At 38.2% G+C, this 27,080-nt stretch overlaps 1 protein-coding gene across 1 annotated transcript; it reads right to left on the bottom strand.

Moving 5' to 3' along the window:
• Positions 1-3,250: 3,250 nt before the first annotated feature.
• LOC109237651 lies at positions 3,251-25,867 on the bottom strand. Its single transcript, XM_019403975.1, has 10 exons — positions 25,581-25,867; positions 23,466-23,679; positions 23,225-23,379; positions 22,971-23,116; positions 20,973-21,035; positions 20,786-20,878; positions 19,912-20,073; positions 13,568-13,659; positions 5,883-6,052; positions 3,251-3,862 (listed from the first exon to the last, which is right to left on the bottom strand). Exons 1-10 carry the CDS (start codon positions 25,660-25,662, stop codon positions 3,558-3,560), a joined length of 1,482 nt encoding a protein of 493 aa, XP_019259520.1. The 5' UTR covers positions 25,663-25,867; the 3' UTR covers positions 3,251-3,557.
• Positions 25,868-27,080: the final 1,213 nt, after the last annotated feature.

The following is a 27,080-nucleotide window of genomic DNA, read 5'->3' as shown; positions in this document are numbered from 1 at the left end:
TGCACCAGAAGCAGGCCTGACGACACCCGTTTGGGCAAAAGCCTCCTGTAGTAACCTCAATGCATCAGCATGATCAGCCAAAACGTCCTCCTCGGGAACAACAACTGAGCATTGTGGAAGACCTGAATTCAACATGAAAGGAGAGTTAGCCAATTTTCCTATACGAAAAGAAAAAGCAAGGTAAGTTCAATCTACCATGCTTTTTGGCCTTCCACCCGCATTAGAGGGCCAATTCTTTCCACTTGCCGGTCTCAGGCGTAGTAACATCAAAAATCTTCTAGACCCACTGGTCTAGTCCTTCAACCCTTGGTGGTGTCCAGCAAGTTTCTGAAATAATGAAGGAAGGAAGATCAGAAATAGCATGAGACAATCTTTAACTAAAAGGAAAAACAAATGATGAACTTACGGGTACGGTTCCATGTTTCAGGAAAGGATGAAGTCGTGACCGGGATAATATCCCTGGTGGCAACTGCAACGAACTGCTCCATCCACCCATAGTCATTGTCATCATCCATGCTGGTTAGCAAGGCGTGATGACCTCATTTGCTGAAATTTATCATTCCCCCAAGGGAAATCTTGGGGGAATAAAGGTTCATCAATCGAGCTAGGGATAGATCTTCTCCCGTCTCCTAGCATAGACGTCGAAGACAAGAAACTGTCCTCCACACAGAAGGACTTACCTATGCCAAGCATACCTCGTAACGGATGCAAAACTCCACGATAACGGAGTCAAGCTCCCCGCTCAAGGAGAATGGGCCAAAAGTAAAGGGATACGTGTAAACATACGGAAAACCCTTCTTGGGTAAGGTTTCCCGCTCCACCAGGTCACCTGGGAGCAGCTCAAACAAAGAAGAGTCTGGTCCGGTCTGAATTCAGGCACGGCCCTTCCACCTGGTCCGGTCTGAATTCAGGCACGGCCCTTCCACCAGAATAATTTAAATGGAGTTCCCCGGAGAATGAACTCCGGGAAGGTAGAGTAAGTGATCACTTTCAAATTCATAGAAACCCTGGAATTAACAAAAATGGGCAATCCTGAGCCAAATCCTGTTTTCCGAAAACAAACAAAGATTTAGAAAAAAAGAATGTTTGCGTTACTCAAGCCGACATTCTCGCTTCCGCTCGTCCACCACCGCTCGCGCGGAGGCTTCTCTCTAAGGCGGAATGTTATTATATAAATAAAGATATCTTGTAATAATTATAATTAAATTAAGACTTATGTAAGGAATTACAAAAGAAATACTTTCAACAAAGATGATCTTGGTAACAATAGTCTTCCTCCACAGGTAGGGATGCTGAAAGGACGGATGGAAGAGGGATACACACCAACAGCCCATGTGCGAGGGTTAGCAGAAGGGTACTTCTCTTCGAAGCCCTTAGTAATAGTAAGTTTTCTGGGAATTATGGTTCTTACCGTGGGAGGAGCAGCATCATCAGTACTTTCTTTATTCTTCGAAGAACTACATTTTCTATAAGAGGAGGCCATTGTTATCAGAAAGGAGAAAGAGTTTTTTCTCTAAAGAAGAAGAAGATTAGATGGAGTTGAAAGCAAGTATGAGTTGAGTAAAGAGGGTTCAAGAGAATTTAGAGAAGCAGGAAGTGAAAAGGGGGAAGAGTGATGCGTATAAGTAAAGGAATATGCGGCTGAAATCGTGGCCATGATTACCTCGATAACCGGCGAAAGTGTTTTTGAATCATGGGATGACGCGAGTGCGGGGCATTAAATGCGGAGAGACGTGCATCTAGTCAACCGTCAGAAAATTTTCAGAGGGGATCAGAGAATTTCCCGCCAAGAAAGGTATCTTCACTAACTTTCCGGTAACATAAAGATGTGCCACCGGAAAGTAGGGGCACTACCTGTATAGGGTAAAATATTTTCAAATTAAATGCTCGCATAGTATAGCGACACATGGAGCCGAAGGCAGAAGGTAACCAGGTCCGAAGGCGACAATCTCGTTTATCCCCGAAGGAAATGATGTTCGTAAAGGCGGGATAAATGTCTTCCACCCGGTGAAATTTAATGGAGAATATTCTATAGCATTAACTACGTAGTCCATTACAGAGAATATGGAATTTGTTGTCTACCATTACACTATCTTCAATGGCTCCCATAATTGTCATTTATTAGGAGCTTGATCCTAGGACCTTGTTCCCTATGCACCATTATAAATAGAGAGCTCAACAACCATTGTAAAGGACACGAACTTTCTGACAAGCTGATACTATACTTTGTTCAAAGCTCAATAATATTTTGCCTTCTTGCTCGCTGATATCGTTAATACTACATCTGGAAGCTCTATTCCCTGAACCAAGATTTCTGCTGTCTTATCTCAATTTCAAGGTTGTCTTATATTCTTGTTTAATTTATTTATTATTTTGGGATCAAATCGATTCACTTATCTATAAAAAACGTATAAATTTAACTGTACCGTTTTACGGGTAAACAAATAACGTGTACCGGAGAAGTGTATCTCTTACATTTGTCTATAGAGCTTGTATTTACACATGTCTCATTGAGAGAGGCTAAAGGAAACGGCAAAAATGGATTCCAGATTTCCTTTTTCCATCCTTGCTCTTCTCAGACCTTCGCAATTAGAACAGAAGACGGTATAGTAAAGAAAGGTGGATGCAACATTTAAGCAATAACAAAATTTTCTCCAAAACATAGGGTTCCAACATTAGCTTCTCGAAGACCTGCCCTGATATATGCCACAAAATCACGTCTCGAGTATTGTCATTACTCATTAGCATAATATTCAACTATTTATAGAAATTCCACAAGCCTCAACACTTGATAAGGATCTAAAAACAATCGTTAGTTTTCTATCAACGTTGATACTTGATACGGAATGATTCTTCACAAAAAGGTGGTTTGTACTTAGTTGCTTTTACTTTCCCTAAGTATACAATTGTTATTTCAACGAAGGATCTCTCCAAAAATTAATGTCAACCCAGTTAAATGCTGACGCGGCAGCATTCATCTAATTGCTTCACTTGATCCACCGTTCTTGCTTTTCAAGTTGTATTTGTTGTTAGTGCCTACAAGAGATTACTACAATAATTGGTATATTATCCTTCCTACCCCTACCTTCAATTGCTTTCATCACTTTCATGTTTGTCTTTTGGTTTGTGCGATTTTACCTTCCAAATTTCTTGAATCTCATGGGCGCATTGGCCATCAGAAGAGAGCTCCTTAAGGACTAAACCATCTTTCTTTCTTGAGCGAACAAAGAAAGAGTCAAGCAAGCGAATATGGAGAAAAGATATCTTGAAGATGAAACACTGATGAAATACAGAAGAAATTGATAAAGCTTGAATATGTACAGTCTATCAACATACAAGGAGCTACCACTACTGCTTTAAATGCTGGTTCCAACGGCTACAACTCAAAACTCGTAACTATTACCAGCTACTTATACCTATAGACTATAGTTACTCTGTTGCCAAGCATACGAGAAAACTGAAGAATGGCAAGAGCTTTGGTCTAATCAGAAGAGTGTGGCACTCCCATCTGGTGTTTAAAGGTGATGCCCCATGATTAGCTTAAGAGGAAGGTGCTACTAGCGACGATGCCACTTAAACAAGCCAAGCCCACTACAACTCTCTGCAGCATTCTCGTCTGTTGAGTCTGACCCACTAACAACTGATTCATCTGAACTATCCTCTGGAAGAAGCTGTATTCTATCAGCATGATTGATGACCCAATCAGTGAATTCGGGAGATGAAGCTAATTCAGCTACAGCCTCCTTGGTAGACTCTTGCGTGAAATCTTCCCACTCCTTTTTTGAAAATCTCTTTCTGTTGGGCGTCTTGTGAAAAGTTGAATAGTACTCGTGCACTTTTTTCCCTTTTCCATCTGAAAAACCTGCAAGCATCAAATAATAGACATAACCAGAATTAATCCATAAATATGGAATACCAAGATCAAAATGTTGGATATTTTGCATCAAGAATAGCTAGAAGTTGCATAATATGAACCAACATAGTTTGGGTGCTATAATCAATATAGTTTGGGTACTACAGTCCCTAGTAGAATCCAAATTATGAACCACCGCAAGCACTGATAAATTCTAGTCTCAATCACACAGCAATAGGTTTTATGATAGGATAGTGGCTGAAGCTTGAAAACTGTGAAAGAAATGCTTTGAACCTGTGTGAACAGCTGTGGCTACTCTTAGAATGCTCAACTTTGAATTTCAGCCTAGCAATTTTGCCTTTAACTTAGCTAACAACCTAACATGAAGATGTCACAACTCACAAGTTAACAAACACTGATGTCACTTAGGCAGTGCTCCACTTGCAAATGGTCCAACATTATTGACCTCTCCAATTGAGAGGTTGAGCAATTTTATACAGCTCCATGAAAATTATTTGGACAGACAAAAATTGATTCTATCACGATCCACAACCACCTGAAACAGACATGGCTACCAACCCGGGGACAGTCAACTTAAGTAAACCTCTGAGATTTCTCATAACAGCCATGAATAGATGCAGCCTGATAAATTGCACCAAGGATGAGCAACTCTCACCGCGATGAGACATAAAAATATTTTGTGCAAGGATAATCTTCTCATTAGAACTTTCTGGACTTCCCAAGGAGGAAAGTAGGTCCACTCTAGGTAACTTGCCGTCCATAACACGTTACCTTTGAGAAATGAGTAAAAATGTTCAAACTGTCTAAAGCATACAATGAATGAAACAGCTACAACATACATAGCCTCAATTATTCCTTTTATTTTTGGGTGTGTGTGTGTTGGGGGGTGGGAGGGGTGGGGGAGGGGGGATGAAGAACAGCCTAAATTCAGTTTTTAGAACTTTAAGGAGGTCCCTTTCTCTAAGATGCACCTAATGCCTACAGGCTACAACTTTACTTTGACTGCCCAGCTTCAAAACATATTTCCTCTTATTCTTTTTGTCATTGGAACAACCCATTTTCTTAGAACATTTGTTACTCCTTCTGTTCCAAATTTTATATAGCATCCTATCCTTTATAATCCGCACTAAGAAAAAATGACACCATTTTATATTTGAAAGCTCTGTAACTTGAAACTTCCAAATTATCTTTAGTGACATGCTTTTATAACCATAAAATTGTCTTGGCGTAATTAAGAACACAAGTTCCAAAGGTACTTTTAACATTGTCAAAAGTCTGTCTTTCTTAAACTCCGTGCCAGGTTAAAAGCCACCATATAAAATGAAATGGAGGGGGGTACTTTAGCAGTAGGTTTCTTACCACTTTTTGGCTACTCCCATTAGCACGACAAGAATTTTTTGTCCTTGAAATTTCTATAACAAAGTGACTGATCTTACAACTTTTTGGTTACTCACAGTAGCATGACCTTCCAAGTCTCACAACATTCACAACTGATACCTAGACTCAAGAACGATTGTCAATGTCAAACCTTTTGTATCGTTATTCATGTAAAACCTCAATAAATGTGTCTTTAGCCTTTCGTTTCTTAAAGTTCCAGTATAAGACAAACTGTGCATTTGCTTGGTACTATCTTGTTGTAGTTGCAAAGGCCCACAAATGCTTAACTCCCTTATTTCCTCGTTGCCTTTTGAAGAGACATGAAGCAGACTACTTGCTATTAAAGATTGATAAGCAAATGGACCTAGGACCTAACTCAACCTCAAAAGCTAGCTCTAGAGGTAAGGATTGCCCAAGACCATATAAGGATATAATGTAGGGACTACTACCCCCCCCCCCCCCTGCCTGCATGCCTAGTCATGGCAACTAGAGCTTGGACAAGATAATATGGTGCATGTTAAATACTACAGTTAGATAATAGCTTTCAAATAATTTACATCACTCTTTAGCTCCATTGCAAGTTACAAGTATTACATGTGGTGCCTTGATAATGATAAATTAGAGCTAATACCTTTAACAGGAGAATCAGACAATGCAAATGAGCTCTTTGGGATACTATGTGGAACTCCAACAGAACCAAACTTTCTGGATTTGCTAAAGAACTCAGCACGTTTTTTATTCATGTTCATCTGCCTGCTATTCTTTGCCCAAGCACCTCCAATTCCAGAATATGACAAATCACTGCACACAAAGCATAGAAGTGGGAACTAAGAGCATCACACCTTTCAACACCGAGAAACATTTCTAGCATCAAGTTACATGATACGAGAAAGAAAAATCCATCTCTGCCTCCCCCCACCAGGAAGGGGACAAAAGAAAGAAAGAGAAGCGCCCTTAAAATGGAAGTCGTTGGAGGTTAGGCTGACGATAAGATTCTATCTAAAGTAGGAAGATTGGCTCATTTATGTACACTTTACCACAGGAAAGTGAAAAGAAAAAGATTCAGACGAAGCTCACTAAACTAAATGTCAAATCATTAGCTAAAGAAATGAGAGATCAAAAGTCCTTACCAAACTTTGGCAATTGACCAAAGTGTTCAGCAAGCAAAGGTAAATTAAGGACTAGCAGTTGGAAAAGTTATCCTTACAGAAAACAAATACGTGGAAAAGGTAAATAGAAATATTTGAAAGGAAGAAAAGGAGAACCCCAAAAATCTGATCTATAGTGATCCTAGTAACAGTTAGAGCTACACATTTCGTTCACCCTCAGGTGCTCCCCCAAGAAAAGCCTCAAACAAATTATTATTACAAGTCCAAACATTGTTAGAAGGTTGAAGTGGGTTTATGGCAGGGGAGTGGTTGGGGAACTAAATCACCTCTAAATAAAGAAAGATGTCATCACCACTCGTCAGAAAGGCCCACATGAACCAAAAGCCTACTAAGGGTCTATTTTGTTAAGAACAATCTTTAGTGCAAAGCAGCAGCGCAAGATCAAAAAACCCGATGGTACTGAAGCACGATCCAGACCACCTATCATTCCGCAGCTCGAAGCCAACTATTGTCCCCCAAAGAAGTTTGAGAAGGAGAAAGAACCTAAGGAAGGAAATATGATACTTTCTGAGCCAAAGCAAACATGCAAGCAATCCGTGCTGCTCCATGTCTGCGATTGGTGTCGGAAGGATGTGGGAGGAGACAAGGAGGAGGCAGAACAGGGAGACCCTCATGCTTCAAGCATGAGACAAAGGAAGACGCAGAACAGGAAGGCTCTTCAATTACCTTAGAATTAGGCGAGTCAAAGTGGAATCATGACCCCTCATGCTCAAATTATGAAGCTCCAACAAGTAAAGAGAATGCATTGCAATTTTTATGTCGGTGATTGTCCCCTTCTCATCACAATGCTGAGAGCTGCCTTTGGGTGGAACAAGGATAGGTCAAATTTGAAGATTCTTTAAGGATGGGTATGATACATTGATGAGTATTTCAGTGGAATAAATGAGCCTAACGGTGTTTGGGCCCGACACGAATTGCACAACACAACAACAACAACAAACTCAGTGTAATCCCACATAGTGGGTATGGAGAGGGTAGTGTGTACGCAGACCTTACTCCTATCTCGTGGAGATAGAGAGCATGTTTCCAATAGACCCTCGGCTCAGTGAAGCACAAGCACAACAGTAATGAAAAAAAATAACTAGAAATAATAATGAGGAGCCATGGAAAAGAAGAGCATTGAAAACAGCAAGATAGTAAGATGATCAAAACGAAAGCAACGGGCAATAATAGAAACCTAAGACTAAAAACAACATAAAAAAAATAATAAAAAAAAAGACTAAAAAGAATACGAGAGTATGTACTAATGCTACTAGTAAGAACAAGAAAACCATTCGGGGCCATCTGACCTTCTACCCTAATCCTCACCCTCCAATCTCCCTATCAAAAATCATGCCCTCGGTAATTTGGAGCATCGCCATGTCTTGCCCAACCACCTCACCCCAATACTACTTCGGCCTACCCCTACCTATCCTTAGGCCCTCCAAGCTCTCACACCTCTTCACTGTGTCTCTCCTCTTTACATGTCTGAACCATCTATGTCTAGTTTCCCGCATCTTGTCCTCCACAAGGGACTATGCCCACCTTGTTCTGAATAATTTCATTCCTAATTCCATCAATCTTGGTATGCCCGCACATCCATCTCAACATCCTCTCTTCAGCTACTTTCATCTTCTGGACATGTGAGCTCTTAACTGACCAACACTCAGCCCCATACAACATAGTCGGTCTAACTACCGCTCTATAGAACTTACCTTTAAATTTTGGTGGCACCTTGTCACACAAAACACGGAAGAAAACCACCATTTCAACCACCCCGCCCAATACGATGTGTGATGTCCTCATCAAATCTCTCCATCCGCTTGTACAACTGACCTAAGATACTTGAAACTTACTCTCCTGGGGATTACTTGTGAATCAAGCCTCACAACCTCGTCCGCTTCATGAGTCGCACCACTGAATGAGCACTCCAAGTATTCTGCCTTGGTCCTGCTCAACTTGAAACCTTTATATTCTAGTGTCTGCCTCCAAACCTCTAACCTCGCGTTAACATTGCCTCGCGTCTCGTCAATCAGCACAATGTCATCTGCAATGCACCACAGCGCCTCCCCTTGAATGTGGCGCGTAACTGCGTCCATTGTCAGGGCAAAAAAAGGGTTGAGGGCTGAAGCCAGCAACCCTATCACAACTGGAAAGTGATCCGCGTCCCCTCCCACTGTCCTCACCCGATTCGTAGCTCCATCATACAAATCCTTAATCGCCCTAATGTATGCAACAGGTACCCCTAGCCTCAACCTTCCGCGGCACTTTATCGTAAGCCTTTTCTAGCTATTCTAGATCGATGAATGCCATATGCAAGTCCCTCTTCCTCTCCCTATACTGCTCCATCAATATCCTAAAAAAGTGGATGGCTTCCTAAGTAGAACGCCCTAGCATAAATCTGAACTGGTTCTCGGAGATAGACACATAGCTTCTCACCCTCAACTCCACCACCCTCTCCCAGACTTTCATAGTATGCCTAGCAGTTTGATATTCTGATAGTTATTACAATTTTGAATATCACCCTTGTTCTTGTACAATGGGATCATCGTACTCCACCTCCACTCCTCAAGCATTGTCTTCATCCTAAAAAAATATTAAATAACTCAGTGAGTCACTCCAAGCCCGCCCTGCCCGCACTCCTCCAGAATTCCACTAAATTTCGTCTGGCCCAGTCGCTTTACCCCTACTCATCTTACGCATAACCCCCTCAACCTCCTCCACTTTAATATGCCTACAATACCCAAAGTCTTGCCGACTCTCAGAGTATTCAAATACCCCAGCACAATGTTCTTGTCCTCCTCTTCGTTCAGGAGTCTATGGAAGTAAGCCTGCCATCTCCGACGAATATGTGCCTCATCCAACAAAACTATGCTATCCTCGTTCTTGATGCACTTCACTTGGTCCAATTCATGGGCCTTCTTTTCCCTCACCTTTAACTATTCTTCTTCGTCCAAATCCACCTAGAAGCGCCTCTTAACCTCCTCCAAGCTCACTTGGGGTGTGTGTGAGTTGATCACGTTCAAAGTAAATCCTCCAACGACCAATTTAATAAGCATCAACAAATTCAACACGAATTGCACGGCTTCAACAAATTATTTTTGAGACGGAAATGATGAATTATGTGTGAAAAGTGAGAAGCGGTAAAAAGGAGGGGAAGGGCGAAGTTGTTGGCGAAATCACAAGACAACTAGAAAGGAAGGAGGCATTGGAACTTAGTCGCTTGATCTCTTCAATAAATAATGATGGGAAGAACATGTCAAAAGAGCTAGGTGAAGAGTAAGTACCACAGCTTTAGTAAGTGATTACTACGTACGTTAAAATCTTATTTGAATGCGGAGGGCTAAAAACTTATTGTACAAGCATTGCCAACCAATAGCTGATTCAACTATTCTTTTGGAACGCAGAGGAATGAATAGCGGAATATCACTTTTCAAAACCCTTAGACTTAAAAAAAATGTACATTTGATAAGATAACTTCAAGGAGGTGGTTAAGGCATGAATAAAATAATTGGATTACTAAAAATGAATCAAGAGTTTCACCGGGAAATAGTTGACAGAGTAGAGGGTGAATCTCTTCTTGGAGCTAAATATACCGAAGAAAAAGGAAGAGACAAATTAATTGATCTACAATGTGGAAATTTGGGAGGGAGAGGTCAACGGTGAGCATGGTCGTGGTAGCACAGGAGATCAATTGGAGGTAGAAGTCCCGCATCAGTTGGCTAAATGGATACCATGAAGTGGCCACTCTACTTACAAAGCTCATGAGACTTTCACTTAGAGGGAAATTCAGAGATGGAGATTACCAACAAATCAAGAAAGCCTAGAAAAGGCTGTAGGGCTAGGGCCGGACGAAACAATACCAAAGCTAAGGTGACTCTCATAAAATTGACCTAATCAAGCATTCTGACATTTTTCCTGCCTATATTCACAATACTTTCCTTGGTTAGCAACAAGCTTGTGAACTAACGAGTGATGCTTAAAGGATAGACTACAGAGCTAAGGGGATAAGCAGCATGTCTTAATTGGTAGGACTTTGGGAGAGCGTAACACCATCAAAGGTCACAAAGCCCCAAGTATTTGCAAGTTGTCAACCTTCAACCGAGCTCTACTACAAAAATGTTATGCAGATTAGCTGACGAACGCGAGGCCTTTCAGAGGAGAGTGATTTTTGCCAAATATATATTCCAAAAGCATGGTGGTTCTTGAATGATCTTGCAACATTATATAGGATAACTGTGGGGAAGGAATATTGAGGGAATCAGACAACCTTTTACATAGTAAGGAATAGAATTCACATCGGATTTTGGCTTAATGTATATTTAAGGCTTAACCTCAATAAGTTCCCTAATCTACTCTTATGTCACGATTAATAGGTAGGCATACCACAAAACATGAAATGCTGAAGAAATGTTGAGACAAGGTGTCTTAGGAAGTATCTTTTAAAAGACTTGTGAATGAGATACGGTCAACGATTTCCTACAAAAGATCTACAGCTACATACAGTTTGAGCAGATGATAACGACATGAAAAGGGCCGCTCAGTCAATGTTTTACGATGAAGTCATATAATAATGTTTGCTCAACGGAGAGGATCTGAGGCAAGTTTAGAAGTCAGTATGGAAGACCAAAGCATCAAAAAAGACTGAAAAAGACTAATCACTTTCTTATTCGCTAGCTTAGGTTTCGGCTACAGATGGGATTGATTATGCCATTCTTGCTTTCGGTGGAAGAGAATGACGAATAGAGGTGGCAATGGGGCGGTGCGGGTGCGGGGCGGTGCGGGTTAGAGATCATGCGGGGCGGGGCGGGTAATAAAATATGCGGGTGCGGTGCGGGTTCAAACATCTTTTAACAAAATGTATGCGGGGGCGGGGCGGGTTGCGGTTGTGGAGATCCTGTCGATTCATCACTTGAATGGTTGAATGGTTCTTTTCAAAAGATCTGTAGCTTGACACTTGTCAGAAGTTCTTTTTTTTTTTTTCCTGTGGGCAAAATTCTTAAAACAATAACAATCCAAGAAACTTAGAAAAAGCTTATTTCTAAAAGGTTATTTCGAAATATTATTCAAACAACACCTGTAGGTGAAAATCGTTAGTCCTATGACTAGCAGCCCAAGACATTCTAAGATTTGGGGTGGTTACAACGATGGAAAGGAGATTAAAAATTAGAAAAGGGGCGACGGGATCGACGACCATCGATGGTTGTTAGTTAGAATGAAATAATATTTTTGTGAGGGAGAAAGAAAAAGGTGAGAAAGTGGCTATGCTGTTGTGGATATAATGGTGGTTTTAGGGAGAAGTGATAAAATGGTGGCTGAAGAGGGTTACGGGCCAGAGGGGAGGTGGCGGCTGATGAGATTTTAAGGAGAAGTGATTGAGATTGTTTACAAATAAAATTAAATTCTTTCCATAAAAAAGTAAACTGGAGATGGTAGTAATTTGATTTCATTAATAACTAGAGCTTTTTTAGTTCATTTTTTACTTATATTTCATTGAAATTTCTGTAGACTTTTTGAAAGATGTCAAATCCTCATTATGGTAACAATGAAGATAGTGGAGAAGAAATTCTCGAATGGGTTTATTAGGGTGACAGATTGAAGGAATTTGCTTGGTATACTTTTTTGTGTGGTGGTGGAAGCAACTACAGTAGAGATAGAGGAGGTGGGCGGAGTTCTTATGGTGGTGGTAGTAGCAGTGATGGAAATGGTAACGGCAATTTTGAGGTTGAAGGAGACAAAAACACAAAATTTGAGATGCCAATTTTCCTATGCTAGCTTGCTATTTGGGCTGCCAAAGCAGTTTAAATGCTTAAAGTTGACTGTATAAGCAACACAATGTATATTGAAAGCAGTTATTCTTGTTTTCCATCAAAGGTAAAAAATCTGAAGATTGAAGAAGATAAGCATGCATGAAGATGCAGGTAAGTGGGGTCCACATAATCTAAGGTTAATGTAAAAAACAAAAAGAAAAAGACTTAATTTTGAGGGTCTCACGCGCTCAAATTTTTTGCCATGTCAGCGTGAGGGGTTCACGAGGTTGCATTTTAGTGGAGAAGAAGTGTCTAATGGTCATGGGGTCAGTGAAGGTGTTCATCTGATCGTTCAGGACAACTTAAAGGGGCCCTTTATGTATTTCACCATATAATTATTAGAATACAACTTAATTTCAATGCTAATTACTACAATTGCAGTATATAGCAACTTTGCAAATCATAGTCCATAAGTTTTCTACGGTTTGTTTTTAAATATCATTTTAAAAAGTAAGATGTCTTCTCATGCGATAAAAAATATCTATTGATTAATGCAAGAAGCAAAAAAAAAAGTTGAAGAAAGTTTAAGCGGGGCAGGTTTATGCGGGTGCGGTGAGGCGGGTTTAAAACAAAAAAATTGCTTTGTGGTACGGGACGGGGCTGTTTGACTTTTTTGCAGGTTAAGACTAAACTCGCCCCGCTCTATTTCCATCCCTAATGACGAAGATCTTGGCATGCACATTCATAGAGAGGCCAAGTGATGGGTTACGGCTCTACAACAGGTGAAGCTTCGGTTGGAAATGCCTTCTTAAGTGACTCTTTTCTTTGATAGAAGTGATCTTCTTCACAAGCTTTGCTATGTGGGATGCTATCAGCAATCTTAGGAAGAGAAAGTGAATCGTAATAAGCCAGTAGCCCATGTTAAGACACATAAGAGAGCATGGATCACACCATTCCAAGCATCAAAGTACATGGACAATAATATCCTCTAATTTTATATAGCTTGGCTTCACTTTAAATGGTGCTGGATGTTGTGCAAGTGTGATAGTAGAGATGATGGAGGGTAGGAAGAAAAAGATATGAAAGACAATTGCTTTATGCGCACTTGGGACAACTTGGTGAAAAAGAATTTTCAAGGAATAGGAAAGACCAGCATGGGAATCAAAGGATATCTTTCAGTCATTTACAATTTTGGTGTAAACATAATATTTTTTTGAACGGATAGTAGTTATATTTATAAAGCTCAGCCGTACACTTTGTATAAGACACATCATCTTGGTAAGAAAAACAATGAAAGAGTTTATTATTTATTAAAAAAAAGGATAAATAAAAAAAGAATAAGCCCATGACTATTGCATAACAAATAAGATCCTGAATAAAAAATTCAAAAGAGAACTTAAAATACTAGAAAAAATTACCTCGACAGTCGCCACTGCATGGAAGTAACACCAAAGCAAATAGGCCACCAGGAACTGAGCACTAAGATCACTAAAGGATAATCAAGCGTGCTCTAGCAATAAGAAAAACAAAAATTAATACACTAAATACAAAGTTAATAACAGTGTCATGCATATATGTGTGTGTATATGAGAAATCTGACTACATCATAATGCGAAAATATACACAGCACATCTATCTAGATGTCAAAAGCATAACCTGCGGAATCATATTCTTTAATAAATTCTTCAATAGAAAGGTCCCAGAAAACTATCAACTAGCAGAAATTACATTCTACCGAAAAGAGAGAAAAATATCTGATGATACATGTTAAAAGAATGACGATGCCTGACACTCAACCAGAATAGCCAGTGAATTTTCCCCTCTTGCTACATAATCTTTCTTTTTTCTTTATTATAAATATGGTGCCAAAATTACACACTGACTAGTAAAGTTCTTTAGAAAGTCATTCCAACAATCAATACAAAATATTTACAGCAAAAGTATGGGTAACATATGTTTTCGGTTCCTTCAAACATATTATGTTCCTCTCTGAGCCATTCAAAATAAACACAGGTGCTAGCTCTCTGTCTCCCCATTGATCTACCTCACAGTAGCTAGGGTCTTTGCCAGAAGAAGTATATACAAGCCTAAATACCCCTCCAACCCTTTTTAGGTGATAATTCCTCTTGTTCATGTATACTTTTATGGACTTTAGGATTAACGCAATATGCTGACTGATTTGGAATGATAGAGTCAACAATCAAGTCAATATTATGTTGAACATCTCCGAAAGGCAGATGTTGGATACTCCAATAGATCATCATACAACTTAGATGGTAAATCCTCGGCTATATATGGGACTAGGATTATTTACACATAACTATTTAACACTCCCATAGAAAACAGCCTCTCTACTCCTCCGGAGCAGGGGTAAGGTCTGCGTACACACTACCCTCCCCAGACCCCACTTGTGGGATTTCACTGGGTTGTTGTTGTTGTAACTATTTAATACTCCCCTCAAGCCGGTGCATACAAATCATATGTGCCGAGCTTGTTACATATGTTATTAATACGAGGACCAGCGAGGGACTTGGTGAAAAAATCTGCAAGCAGATCATTCAACTTCACAAACTTTGTAGCAATGTCTCTTGAGAGCATCTTTTGGATAATCCTTATTCAACCATATGCGACAATTATACTATTCATCAGTTATAAAAGGTATGAAAGAGGGAGGATTGGGGATCATGATTTTAGAAATTCCTTTTTCATCATAAGCTTACTCCTCAAGTGATTATGGACATTTAGTTAGGAAGAAATTCCTTTATTATCATAAGCTCACTCCTCAAGTGGTACATTGACGTTGTTTCTATATCACATGGAATCTGAGTATAGAAACATACTAGGGAAACTGAGAGGAGTGTTCTATAAAAGATCTTTCCCTGATTCCTTTAGTTTTGTGCATGATACAGAAGTAACTTTGGCTCAATATAAGTTAAAATCAAGGTAGGGAAATGATATCCAAGAGGAACGAATAAATTCGAGAGAATTACCTAGTTGTTAAAGCTACTGTAACTATGGGTGACTCCACAGTTTTTGTGTCGTTATACATTAATACATCCTCCCCAGACCTCACTTGTGGTATTTCACTAGGTTTGATTTGATTGATAGATTAATATACAATATGTTACCGTCTAAAAAAAAAAAAGAAAAAAAAAAAAGAACTACTGTAAGGCTTTATAGTTTTGTGTATATTCGTAACTCATTGAGATGATGAGGTCAGAGTAAAGGCAACAGGAGGCATACTGCAAAAACGTATTGCTCCTTCTGTCCCATTTTATGTGACATACTTTTCTTTTTAGCCAGTCGAATAACACCTTTCTTTATTTGGGAAGTACGTAATCTTAGCATCGCGTTTTACCCTAAGCGACATGCCTTTTTTTGCACCACTTGATATAAACATTCATTCTTTTATAAAGAAAGAGAAAATGATAAGACATTGTCAAACTCTGACCACCGTTCATTTAAAAGAATAAGTACTTTGCATAAGTTTAAATTACTTGTAGAAAAACTATTGAGCTCAGGGGTTGGCCTGGTGGCAATAGACTAGAGCCTTGGGGTTTGTCCCTTTCAAGGTCTCAAGTTCGAAACCCACTGGGTGCAAACAATTTCTGAATTCTGAGGGCCATCGGACTGAGCAAAACCTGAATAAACCGTGGTGCACTTGCGGGAAACTCCTTGCCGAGGGCCTGTGCACTTGAGGAGCTCTTAGAGACTCGGACACCCGATGCAAATCAAAAAAAAACAAAAAAAAAAAACTATTGAGCTTCAAGGAAGCATCGTTTCAAATTAGATGAGGTATTTTCCTTGTTAGTCTGTTCCAAAATAAATGACACATTTCTAAATTTGAAAATAATTCAACTTTAAGCTTTTCATTTTACCTATTTTACCCTTAATAAGAAGTTTTTATAACCACACAAATGTTATAGCCTCACAAAGCTTTTACCCCTTAAGCTTTTAAGACCACAAGTTACCAAAGTCTTCATTTTTTCTTAAACTCCGTGCCAATCAAACTACCTCATCTAAATTGAAACAGAGAGAGTATACTACATCTGTTAAAACGAAGTCAAAACCAAAGTGGAAAGCTCATCCATGATCTCAACTTTTCAAAATAGAAAAGCTATTCCACAATTCAGTAGAATTGTCTTCTACGAGTACATCATTTCTAAATGGCTGCTGGAAACCTTCTCCACATTCAAGTGTAAACATCTAAGCAATTCTGGCTTTTGAGAGACTTCAAATGTGTGATATGCTCTTCAGAGCCAAGAGTAATTAACGAGTTGAAAGCAATCACTTCATTGGACAAGTACCATGATATGTGGAAAAATCATGCTACGTTTCACCTAAAAAGGTTAAATTCTGGCTTTTATTTTGGCTACGGAGAAGGGCTAAAAATACCTCTAGTGTTTGGTAAATGGTTTAAATTTACCATTCGTCCACCTTTTGGTCCAAAATAAATACAATATTATCTTTCGGTCTAAAACTACGCTCGCGACTAACGGAATAGAGCATGGGTCCTTTTTAATCACGCTGGCATCATTTCATTTGGCCACGGGGCACTCCATTTCAGATTAATTTCTTCCCGCCCAATTTGTTAAACCCGGCCCAGATTTCGTTCTAACGCAACTTCTTCCTCCTTAAAGTCCTGATTTACTTCTCATCTTCACCATTTTCTTCTACCCTCCAATTTGCTACGCACTTCTTCCTCCTCCTGGAACCTTATTCACTTGTCCAATTTCTATCTCTTCATCCAACTAATCAGTGCAATATTCAATTCCCTATCGCTAATAAAATTTCTTGATGAATATTTCGGTTCATCTTTTTTTAAGAAAAATAAAATATACTATCCCTAAGAAACACAAGCCTCCTCCATAGACTCACTTTTGATTCTTCGAACTCTTTCAGTACTTCACCCATATGCTCCTGCTGATGATAAGATTGACTTTTCATTCCTAAGTTATATGACCTTCACCACAAGGATTTATTGAAAGATCAAGGGTCAAACAAATTATAATAGTTTTTTTTTTATAAGGTAAATTGTATTAATCAAAAGGGAGAGAACTCTCATATACAGGAAGTATACCAAAAAGTAGAGAATTTACATCAGAACATGATCTTCTACAAAATACGCCCAATCTTCTATACAAAAGATGTCCAATCTTCTATAATAGTTACAGTAGCTAATCTAGCATGGATCTTTTAGATGATGTCATAGAAAGCATGATTGAGAAACCCTTGAACAAGCAAACACCAAATGTGATGGCAAGATGGATGAAGGTAAGTAGCGGAGCCTAGTTCCGCGGCAATCAATTCTCTTGAAGCATATGACCCTTCAATACCTCAAACGAGGAGGAAATTTTGAGGAGAAAAAAAATTGAATTGCTCTAATTTGATGAAGAAGAAGACTGAAATGAGGGGCTACCACAATATACGAGTTATAATTGGAGCTGGGTTAGAACGAAATCTGGTGCAGGTTTAACAAATGGGGCAGGTAGAAATTAATCTGGATTGGGGTGTCACATGGCCCAATGAAATTATGCCAGTGGATTAAAAATGGACCCACACAATATTACGTTAGTCACAGGGGTAGCTTTAGACCGAAAGATAACGTTGTGTGCATTTGTGGACCAAAAGGTGGACAGAGGATAAATTTAAGCCATTTACCAAACGATAGGAGTATTTTTGGTCCTTTTCCGTTTTGGCTATTCTCAAGCTATTCCATGAGTAAACTCTAAAAATATACTCCCTCCGTTCCAATTTTTATGAACCTGTTTGACTGGGCACGGAGTTTAAGAAAAAATAAAGACTTCTAGAATTTGTGGTCTTAAACAAGTCGAAAAGGGTCCCAGAGTATTTCTGTGGTTATAAAAGCTTCTCATTAAGGTAAAATTGTAAGTTTAAGCTAAATTGTTACCAAATTTAGAAAGGGGTCATTCTTTTTGGAACGGACCAAAAAGGAGATAGGTTCACATAAACTGGAACAGAGGGAGTAATAGTTTGAATGTCTCTCTAAGTAACTGTCACCAATATTGTCAAACTTCGGTTTATAATAGAAATGTCAAACTATCCGAGAGGTATACATACCCACGCGGTTTACCTAAGAATGCAAAGGAGTATCTTGATCTTTTTTAGTAAGAATATCATCAAATAAAGATAAAACAGGGCAGTGCCCACCTCCCCCCCCCCCCCCCACAGTAATCGTGGTTAATTGAGTTGATAGGCCAGTGCCACTCCGACCAACTAAAACCACCATCACTACTATGTCACTCGTTAAGGTTCATATGTCATTAATGCCAAGTGCTACTATAACTGATGTGTCTCATTAAACGACAATATTTTCAGTAGGTGACCAATTGTAGGTTCCCAATGGTGTAATATTAGAAAAAACCTACATATATATAATATGAAGAAATAAAGAATTTTCATAAGAAATAAAGGAAGAGAAGACAAGGATATAGTAATATGCAACTAGGTGACAAAAATGTTATGTTCAATGCCTTAATGTTGACGTCATCCTAAAGTTTCTTCCGCTTCAAGCACTTCATAATGACAATGACTTTTTTTGGATAATGGTGGTGTCCAGGTCAACTTCCGCAAACCTCGAATTTACACTGAATACCTGCTAGCTCCGCCAACATGGCACAGGTAACTCCACCCACCAAGGATTAAGCAGCTACGATGAAACTACTAGTGTTTTTTGTCTCCGCCGGGATTTGAAACCTGGTGGTTTCCAAGATTTGCACTCACTTCATTGACCAATGGACCACACTCTTAGGTGCGAAAAGACAATGATGACTTCTTCTCTCAATATTTCAAACCGTCTCATATGACATCCAGTCAACTATGGTTCACTGGTTCTCCTATCCGGCTATCCCCAACTCATATTCCAAGCATGAATGAGGTTTGTAAAATGGCTCAAAGGTGGCCATGTAAGATTTATGCCCAACCTAAGCAAAAGAATATCTCATAGGGACCATGGACCCATTTGCGGGGGCACTCTTTTGACGAATAAGAACTATTAACATGGAGTACTGCTTCAAACGTTTAGTGAAAATTCTTAAGGTATCTTATGTCCCGGCAGAGATGTCAAAAGTTGTTGATAACATGAAAGTTTCGGGAACAATGTAGGAAGATGCTTGTGCATAAAGCACCGGTAATTTGTAAAAGACTTGGCAAGAAAGTACATTTTGGAAAAGGCACAAATGTGGAGCTTTTCAGACTGATTTTGGATCTAAACCAAGGCATACTTTGGCCTTACTGAAGTCTTTTGGGCCTAAAACCCTGGACACCATTCAAAATAGAGTTTCCCTGAGCAAAGTGTTTGAGCTTAACTTGTAATCTAAACGCTAAAAGTGCTTCAGAAGAAATGGTGTGTCCACATTGCACCATTGAAAATACAGTTTGCCTGAGCACCACTTGATGTTAGCTTGTAATTTAAACACTAAATGAGCTGCGCGAAATAATGGTGCAAAAGCACTTAAATGAAGTGCCTATAAAATTAAGATATTTTTATCCTAGCAATATTGCAGGATTCTCTCTCAAGGTCTGTAAAGTCTCAAAAAGACCTTAAATAGACATCGCAGAATCATTATATTCTTGCTCTCACTCAGTTTCTCAATTCTAGTCTTAATCAACTAAAGACTTAAGATCTTTATGATTTCTGCTATAACTCAGCAACTGAGCATAGGATGAACATACATTTGTATGTACAATGCCGTCATATCAATGTAGATGTAACTGAACAAAAAAGAAAATTTCTCAAAACCTGGAAGACAAAGGTAATGCCAACGATGCGTAAGGCCCATTTAACAAATTGAGCAACACCAACATCCACACTTCCATCCTCTGATATAACAAATTTCCGCACCAACCAATATCCTAGACCAGCTCCAGCAAGGATGATTCCAACAAGAACAAATACAGCCACCTGAAATCAAGATGAAATACATTCAGGGTATAACATATACACATGCATTTTTTTTGGGTCATAAAGTCCAACTTGAATAATCAGTTTGACTAATTTCAGCCTGAAATAAGACAATAACACTATTACTATAAATTAAAAATTAAAAAATTTTAAGGTCCTATTTGCTCATGATAGTTTTAGCTTCAAAATTAGAATTACCAACAAAACGATTTGTAACCTAAGTTTCACTTAGCTTGACTTCCAAAACGTGAATTATATCACAAATTCTGACAGAAAAAACCTAAGAAAGCTGAGTAGATCTAATAGCTTATATGATCTTTTACTAAATCATGAATGGAGGGAGGGCCAAAGCAATATGCCCTTAAAAGACTATGTTGTTCCTAGCTGTCTTCCTATAATATGTCTACAAAAGAATTAACTCAAGTTCTAGATCAGGTATCCTATGTGGAAGTTCAATTAACTAATACAAAGCACAAATCTCTAGGTGTTCAAACTCAAATGAACTGCACTGAGACATAATAGTAGGTAAAGTGTAAATTGCCCGTGGACTTTTAAAGTTGAGGGTCAGAAAAACATTAAAGCAAAGAAAAAAAGTTTGACCACAATAATGACAAGCCACACAGTAACAAGACGAGATAAGGAAAAAAGACAGACGAGGATTAATCCACTGATCAACTATAAAAAGAACATCTTTTACAAAGAAAGAACATACAGGATTGTGAAACTCTTCACCAAGCCCAAAGTTTGAGACAATGGAATTTATCAGCATTGAGAATTGATGCACCAAAAAAGATCCTGCTCCGAGCTGAAACGTGATTAAGATTGAATGTCATTAAGAACATCAGAGCTAGCAAATTTATAAATGCTGAAATATGAATTGTTTGGACAAAATATCTAACCACTGAACCATAGATAGTCAGGTAGAATATATTTTTCCTTCCAGTTGGGAGCAATTTCATCCCCTGTACAATGAAGCAAATGTAACAAATGACATGTTATTAGAGGACTCTAAAAGAAGCTCAATGAGAAAAATTGTTTTTCTTTGGGCGAAGAAACTTGTACAAGCTAAATAATTTTCTTTTCAATGTAAACCTTACAAATCTAGGTGATACAAACATACAGCTCTTTAGTCCTTTCAGGCTCTTCTAGCTCTTTGTAGATGTCTCTTCTTAAACAGCTCCTTTTTATCCCTCATTTACATACCCTCGACTAATCCTAGATAAATGGCATCATATCCTGTGCAATTTTTTTTGTTTATTTTGGATTACTTCTTGTCAGGTGTTGTTTCCTAATTACAGATTATGCCTATGTTTGTATCCTCTTGAGTCCTTTTTTGTTTTCTAATTTATTAATAATCTCATGTGGCCGCATTATTCAAACAAAGAAAAAAAGTCAGTGGTCATCTAGTATGGCTGTCATTTGCAGGTCAACCATCAATGGACAAAAATGGTCATAATTGGACCGGGTTACAAGCAAATTACATGACACCTGACATCTTCCATAGTTTATAAAGAAGGGAATAAAAGTATATCAACACCAAAGAGCTCATTACTATCTTTAACGAGACAGTAAGAGGACAATTCTTTTCCATCACAAAGTTAGGAAAAACTTCTAGTCCTAAGCGTATAAAAGCATATGTCCTGAAGGATCTGAACAGAAAATGATGGACACGAACTGTCAGCCAAAAAAAAAAAGACAGTTAGTTTTCAGAGTATTTATGATTGATCGAAGTTTTTGAACTTACCAAAGCGGCCAATACCACAAAAGTTTGGTACACTTAGTGGGCGACATAAGAATTGTAAAATTCCAAACAAAAGTGAAAAAAGTTTTCAAGTGAAAATGGTATTTGAAAATTAGAGTAGCGTTTGGACATGAATATAATTTTGGGTTGTTTTTTAAGTTTTGTGAGTGATCTGGGTGAAAATTCTGGAAAACAGCTTTTTGGAGTTTTTCACATTTTCGAAAAATTCCAAAATTCATCCTCAAGTGAAAATTGAAAATTTTATGGTCAAACACTGATTTCGAAAAAAAAGTAAAACATTTTCGAGAAAAAGTGAAAATTCTTGTGTCCAAACGGGCCCTTAAGGTCTCTTCTTTGGCAGAGTTCTAAGGTTGATCTTTCTGCAATATCTTTTAAGTTTGGCACACTTAAGGTCTCTTCTTTGGCAGAGTTCTAAGGTTGATCATCTTTCTGCAATATCTTTTCTTCAGTAATATTCTTTTTTCCATAGAGGAAAGTAACAAGTTACAGTCAGTTATGCAAAACTGTTATACATATGCCTAAACCTATAAAAGCCAGTGAATTTTCATTACACATTCCAATAGATCCCTCTGCAGAGTTTCCTTGTCACTTTGAGAACCACTAGATGTAATAATCCTAAAGTTCTTGGAGCGATTTGCAGCTTTCTACTACATCAGTTTCTATCTTCTATCCATAAAGGTTATCCGATGCTTCAACTGCAATAGAAGTATTTATCTCTACAAAAGAATGTAAAGGAAAGAACGATGGGAGATAGTACCAGATTGGTTGAACCCATAAAATTAAACACTTACATTTATAAAATTGGATTCTGTTGGTTAGCTTCTTAGACCAATAAGGATGATACTTATAGTGATATGGCATGAGTTCTAGGTCCAGTAAAGTCTTTTTGTCTTGGGCAATGACACTGGTATGGGAGCTAAAGGGCCATATGGGCCAACACATACACAGAAGACACACAAGCTCTAAAACCTACAGGAACAGGCGAAAGTGAAAAATTGAAGCAAGTAAGATGGTGATACCCACAAGCATCAGTGCACACATGTAATATAAATCGGAAAAATACTTAAAACTATTTTGATACAAAATAAACGTGATGACAGCAGAAAAACCATTACGCAGCTAAAGATGAACATACCTGGAACAGAAGGACAATGATGACAAGACAAACTCCAATAGCCATCGAACTGCTGTAGTAAAAAGGAACCCAACTGCTCACAATAGGTGCCATAAGCAGTAGCACCATACCAAAAGCAAGAAAGACCAGACGCCATCTTTGTAAATCTGCATATCGTTCAGAAAGGAGGTAACTAAACAGTAGGCAAGAAACATACAAAAAACAGATCTCACAGATCCCATAAAGTCCCAAGCATAACTATGCATATGTCTAACCTTCTTCAAGAGTAACAGTAACAGAACCAGAAAGACCAACAAACTTCACGTCAAGAATTCTATCCTCGTAAGGGGACATGACAGAGCTCCATGGACCTTTCTGTAAATTCTTCCATGCATCTTGTTCACACTGGCACAAGCCAATAGAGGAATTCCTGCACGGTACAAAACCTTGCTGAATCAAAATCTTCAAAAGGAAGACTAAATGGTGTATGAGAATAGAGGTATTCTCTCAACTTACTTGTGAAAGCAAATTTGTATCTTTCCAAGCAATCTATCTGGGATTACCGCTGACGGGACCAAACTGACTCGAAATGCACTAGAATAACTGCTAAGTTTCCATCTTGATAGACCACTGATTAGTATGCGTTCACATAATACATTGTCTTTTGACAAAGGGTCTCTCAAGGAATTAATTGGAGTCACATCCAGTATTTGATTTTCCAAATTGATACCTGTCATATCAAAATGCTAAATGAGAAATAAAAGATAGAGTGCTAACATCAAAATAGTAAGCTCTGCCAACTTTTGTGAGTCGGCATCTTGATTCATTTGCGCTATCAAGTATATTAGTCCCAAGAAGAAGCTATTTCAAAATTAAATTTTATCAAGTTTGCAGCCTTGTATTTGTGGTCAGAACATTGAGTATTTGTAAACCTTGGAAAACTACCTTCTAGTCTGTTATTGTCCCAGTTAAAGATGCATTCATGGGTATCTCTGTAATATTTTAGTTGGCTTATCTAATCTTTTACAGAGTAGGACAAATCATATACTTTATAGATGTCACCATAATGCTTTTCAGATTATTGGAATCGAACAGGTAGAAGTTCATGATAATTCACCATATTTTAAATGCTATGATGGCCCAAGGATCCATGATTAATTACTTGACTTCTATCTTCCGTTTTTTCCTCAATTTATATTGATAGTTGATTCTTTAAAATATTTATCTTTGCTCATTCACTAAGCTCACCAAACAGCGCAGGATTCTTCTCCATCTTTTACGGCATTATGCTCCAATATGTATTCCATGGTATCTTTATTTGTCCTGGGCATAGCAGTGTCAAATGGGCATGAGTACTTGGTGTTGATCCTTCATAATCCTAATGCATAAAAACAGCGCCGGCTCTAACAATCTAGCTACTAAGGCTTGTGCCTTAGGCCCCCAAATTTGGGGGACCCCATTTTCTAGAAATAATAGGTTTATAGGTATTTAAATAAAATAAAATGTGGTTCTTTGAGTATAAAAGTAAACTTTTTTATATAAAAGGAAAGAAGTTGTTTTAGATATGTAAATAAAGTAACCTCTTGACTTACTTAAAAATGGGTAATATGAATATTTTGACAACGTAAACAGTACAAATAGAAAATATTATATACTCAATCAAATAAAAAGGCTTGATTCTTTTTATCAAGGAATGACCAATTTTAGGTGCAAAGTCTTTATTACGCGTTATGTTTATCTTCAATTTAAAAGGCAACAAATATTTTCAAGAAAATGGTCTCATCAAGGCTGTCAGCCTTTCAATAACATCAATGCTAGTCCTTTTAGGTGCTATAGCAGAGAAGTTCACCAAAGGCGCATTGACATGCACTTGGAATCATTGGCTTTGACAACTAAGCAACGTGGACTGGACATATGACTTATCCTATTCACTAACATCATGAATAATGTGACACTTCGACAAGAGTCTATATCCAGAGAACTGATTACTCAGGCCTTCAATTCACTCATGGACATTGGGGGCTTTTTTTTTTGGGGGGTGTGATTTTGGGAATAATTCCTTGGTCTAAATTAAGCACCATCCGCCATTAAATATATACCATTTATAGTAACTTCTACAGTCAATATTACATCTTTTATGAAATGTTGCAATAGTGTTCTGGTAATCACGTGAATGTCCATATCCAAATGTCTATTCTTGAGAGATACTTGTACGCAATTCAAACTCCAAAAAAGAAAAGGTGAAAGATACAAAAGAATACAATTAGGGAAATAAGTTTCCAACTATATCACATGAAATCTTCTTGAAATACTCAGGTCAAATTGATATAAAAACGAGTAAGGATTCTTCCTTTGATAATGCCCTAAAAACTTGCTAAAAGACAGAAGGTTATTACATTCTAAGCAGAGATCACGGGAAAAGAAAAAAAAAAATTGCTTGTTAGTTTTGCTTCTTAACAATGAAACCTTAAAGGTTAAAGACTAATGTTAGTAGTCGATGGGTATCAAATTTGTAAAATTGATCCTCCATTAATGAAAATACGAGGAGCAAAATGGGACGCCCAAATCAAAAGTAATAATAACAGATTGAAAGAGAAATAAAACAAAAGGGAAGTGTGGAAATAGAGTAACCTTGGAGAGCAGCAACGGGAGGAGTTGAAAGAAACAAAGAGAGTAAGGGAAGAAGTAGCGCAGTGTATGCGAGGAACCCCATCTATGGTGGATCGAGTTCCAAGACCCTTTGTCTTTCCTCTTCCTCTTCCTCTTCCTCTTCCGTTTGAAACAGAGGAAGAAGAATTTAAAGGCGGTATACGCCTCCGCAGACTATATGCTTCCCAGTTAAGCTAAAATAAGGCAAGGGAAGCTCTTTTATTAGAACGGCATTTTTTTCTTTCGGGGAAGGGTGTGATCCGTCCTCTAGTGTCATCATTAGTTTAAATAAACCCTCCATTATCCTATCAGAGCATTAAAGCCCCTGCCATCTTACTATTAAACTCAAATACTCTTATTTTAACAGATAAAATGTATGACAACACCAAACTTATTCGGTTAGTTTTAATATAGGTCTGGCCCAAACCCATTAGCCGACCCTAAAATACTAGAACCTTCACCCTCATTAACGTGTGAACCCTAATTTGTTCGCTCATTTTTTGTTCTAGCAACAGAAGCCCTATGTCCCTCCCTCTCTTCCACAACTGAAACGCTATAATTGCCATTCAATTTCTTTGTTCTTCTTCGTTTATCTTATAGTCTTGGTTCAATGTCTAGTTTTAGTGTTACATCGAGAAGGAGGTGCTATTGTGGGGAGATTGCGAACAACTTCACTTCGACGACTACAAACAACCCGGAAGGAGAGTCTACAAGTGTGTTAAACCTGAAGTAAGTTTGAATTTTGTTTGTGATTCATTACTCGTCGACGCATTTAAAGTTTTATTTTTCTGCTCTTTAACTTAGTTATTGATTTTATTTTGTAAGAACTGAGTCATGTGGATATTGGAAATGGTAAGACCAAGCCCCCCCGAACAAAGCGTTGATAGTAATCAATGAATTCAAGTGTAAATTAGATGCTGCCAATGTCAAAATTAGGACGCTGAATATGTTGTTGGATGCTTGCAAGCTTGAAAGGGACAAATTGATGGAAAAAGTTCACGTTTTGGAGGCGATAAATGATGTTGAAGTGAATAAAGCATGGGAGATGAAAGTAAAAGTGATGCAGATGAAGATGTTCATTATGGTTGCATTTTCACTGTTAGTCGGATTGGCGTTGTTGATGAAATGAATTTTGCACTTTGTATAGTGCAGTAGGGTTTGATGAAGTTATTTGTTGTAAAATCCATATTTTCATGAATGTTTTGTGTTGGTTAGCTTGGTTGTCATACCTTATATGACATGCTAATGTCGAATTTAACAGAATATGGCACAAATATGGTCAGCTTGATTGTAATACCTTTCATTTTCGGATTTATTGTGCTAGTCAGCTTGGTTGTAATCACTAAATATACTAGTAAGGGTAGCCCATGTTGCGCATGGGCCCAATAACATTATGTTTAAGTTAAGATAATTAGCAAGAGTAAAAAAAAATTCTTAATTTATATACATTGATAGTATAAAAATTTACTTATCATTTTTACA

This window comes from Nicotiana attenuata, unplaced genomic scaffold, assembly GCF_001879085.1.
Source record: "Nicotiana attenuata strain UT unplaced genomic scaffold, NIATTr2, whole genome shotgun sequence".
NCBI classification, from domain to species: domain Eukaryota; kingdom Viridiplantae; phylum Streptophyta; class Magnoliopsida; order Solanales; family Solanaceae; genus Nicotiana; species Nicotiana attenuata.
This window is presented reverse-complemented; position numbering and strand designations above follow the sequence as displayed.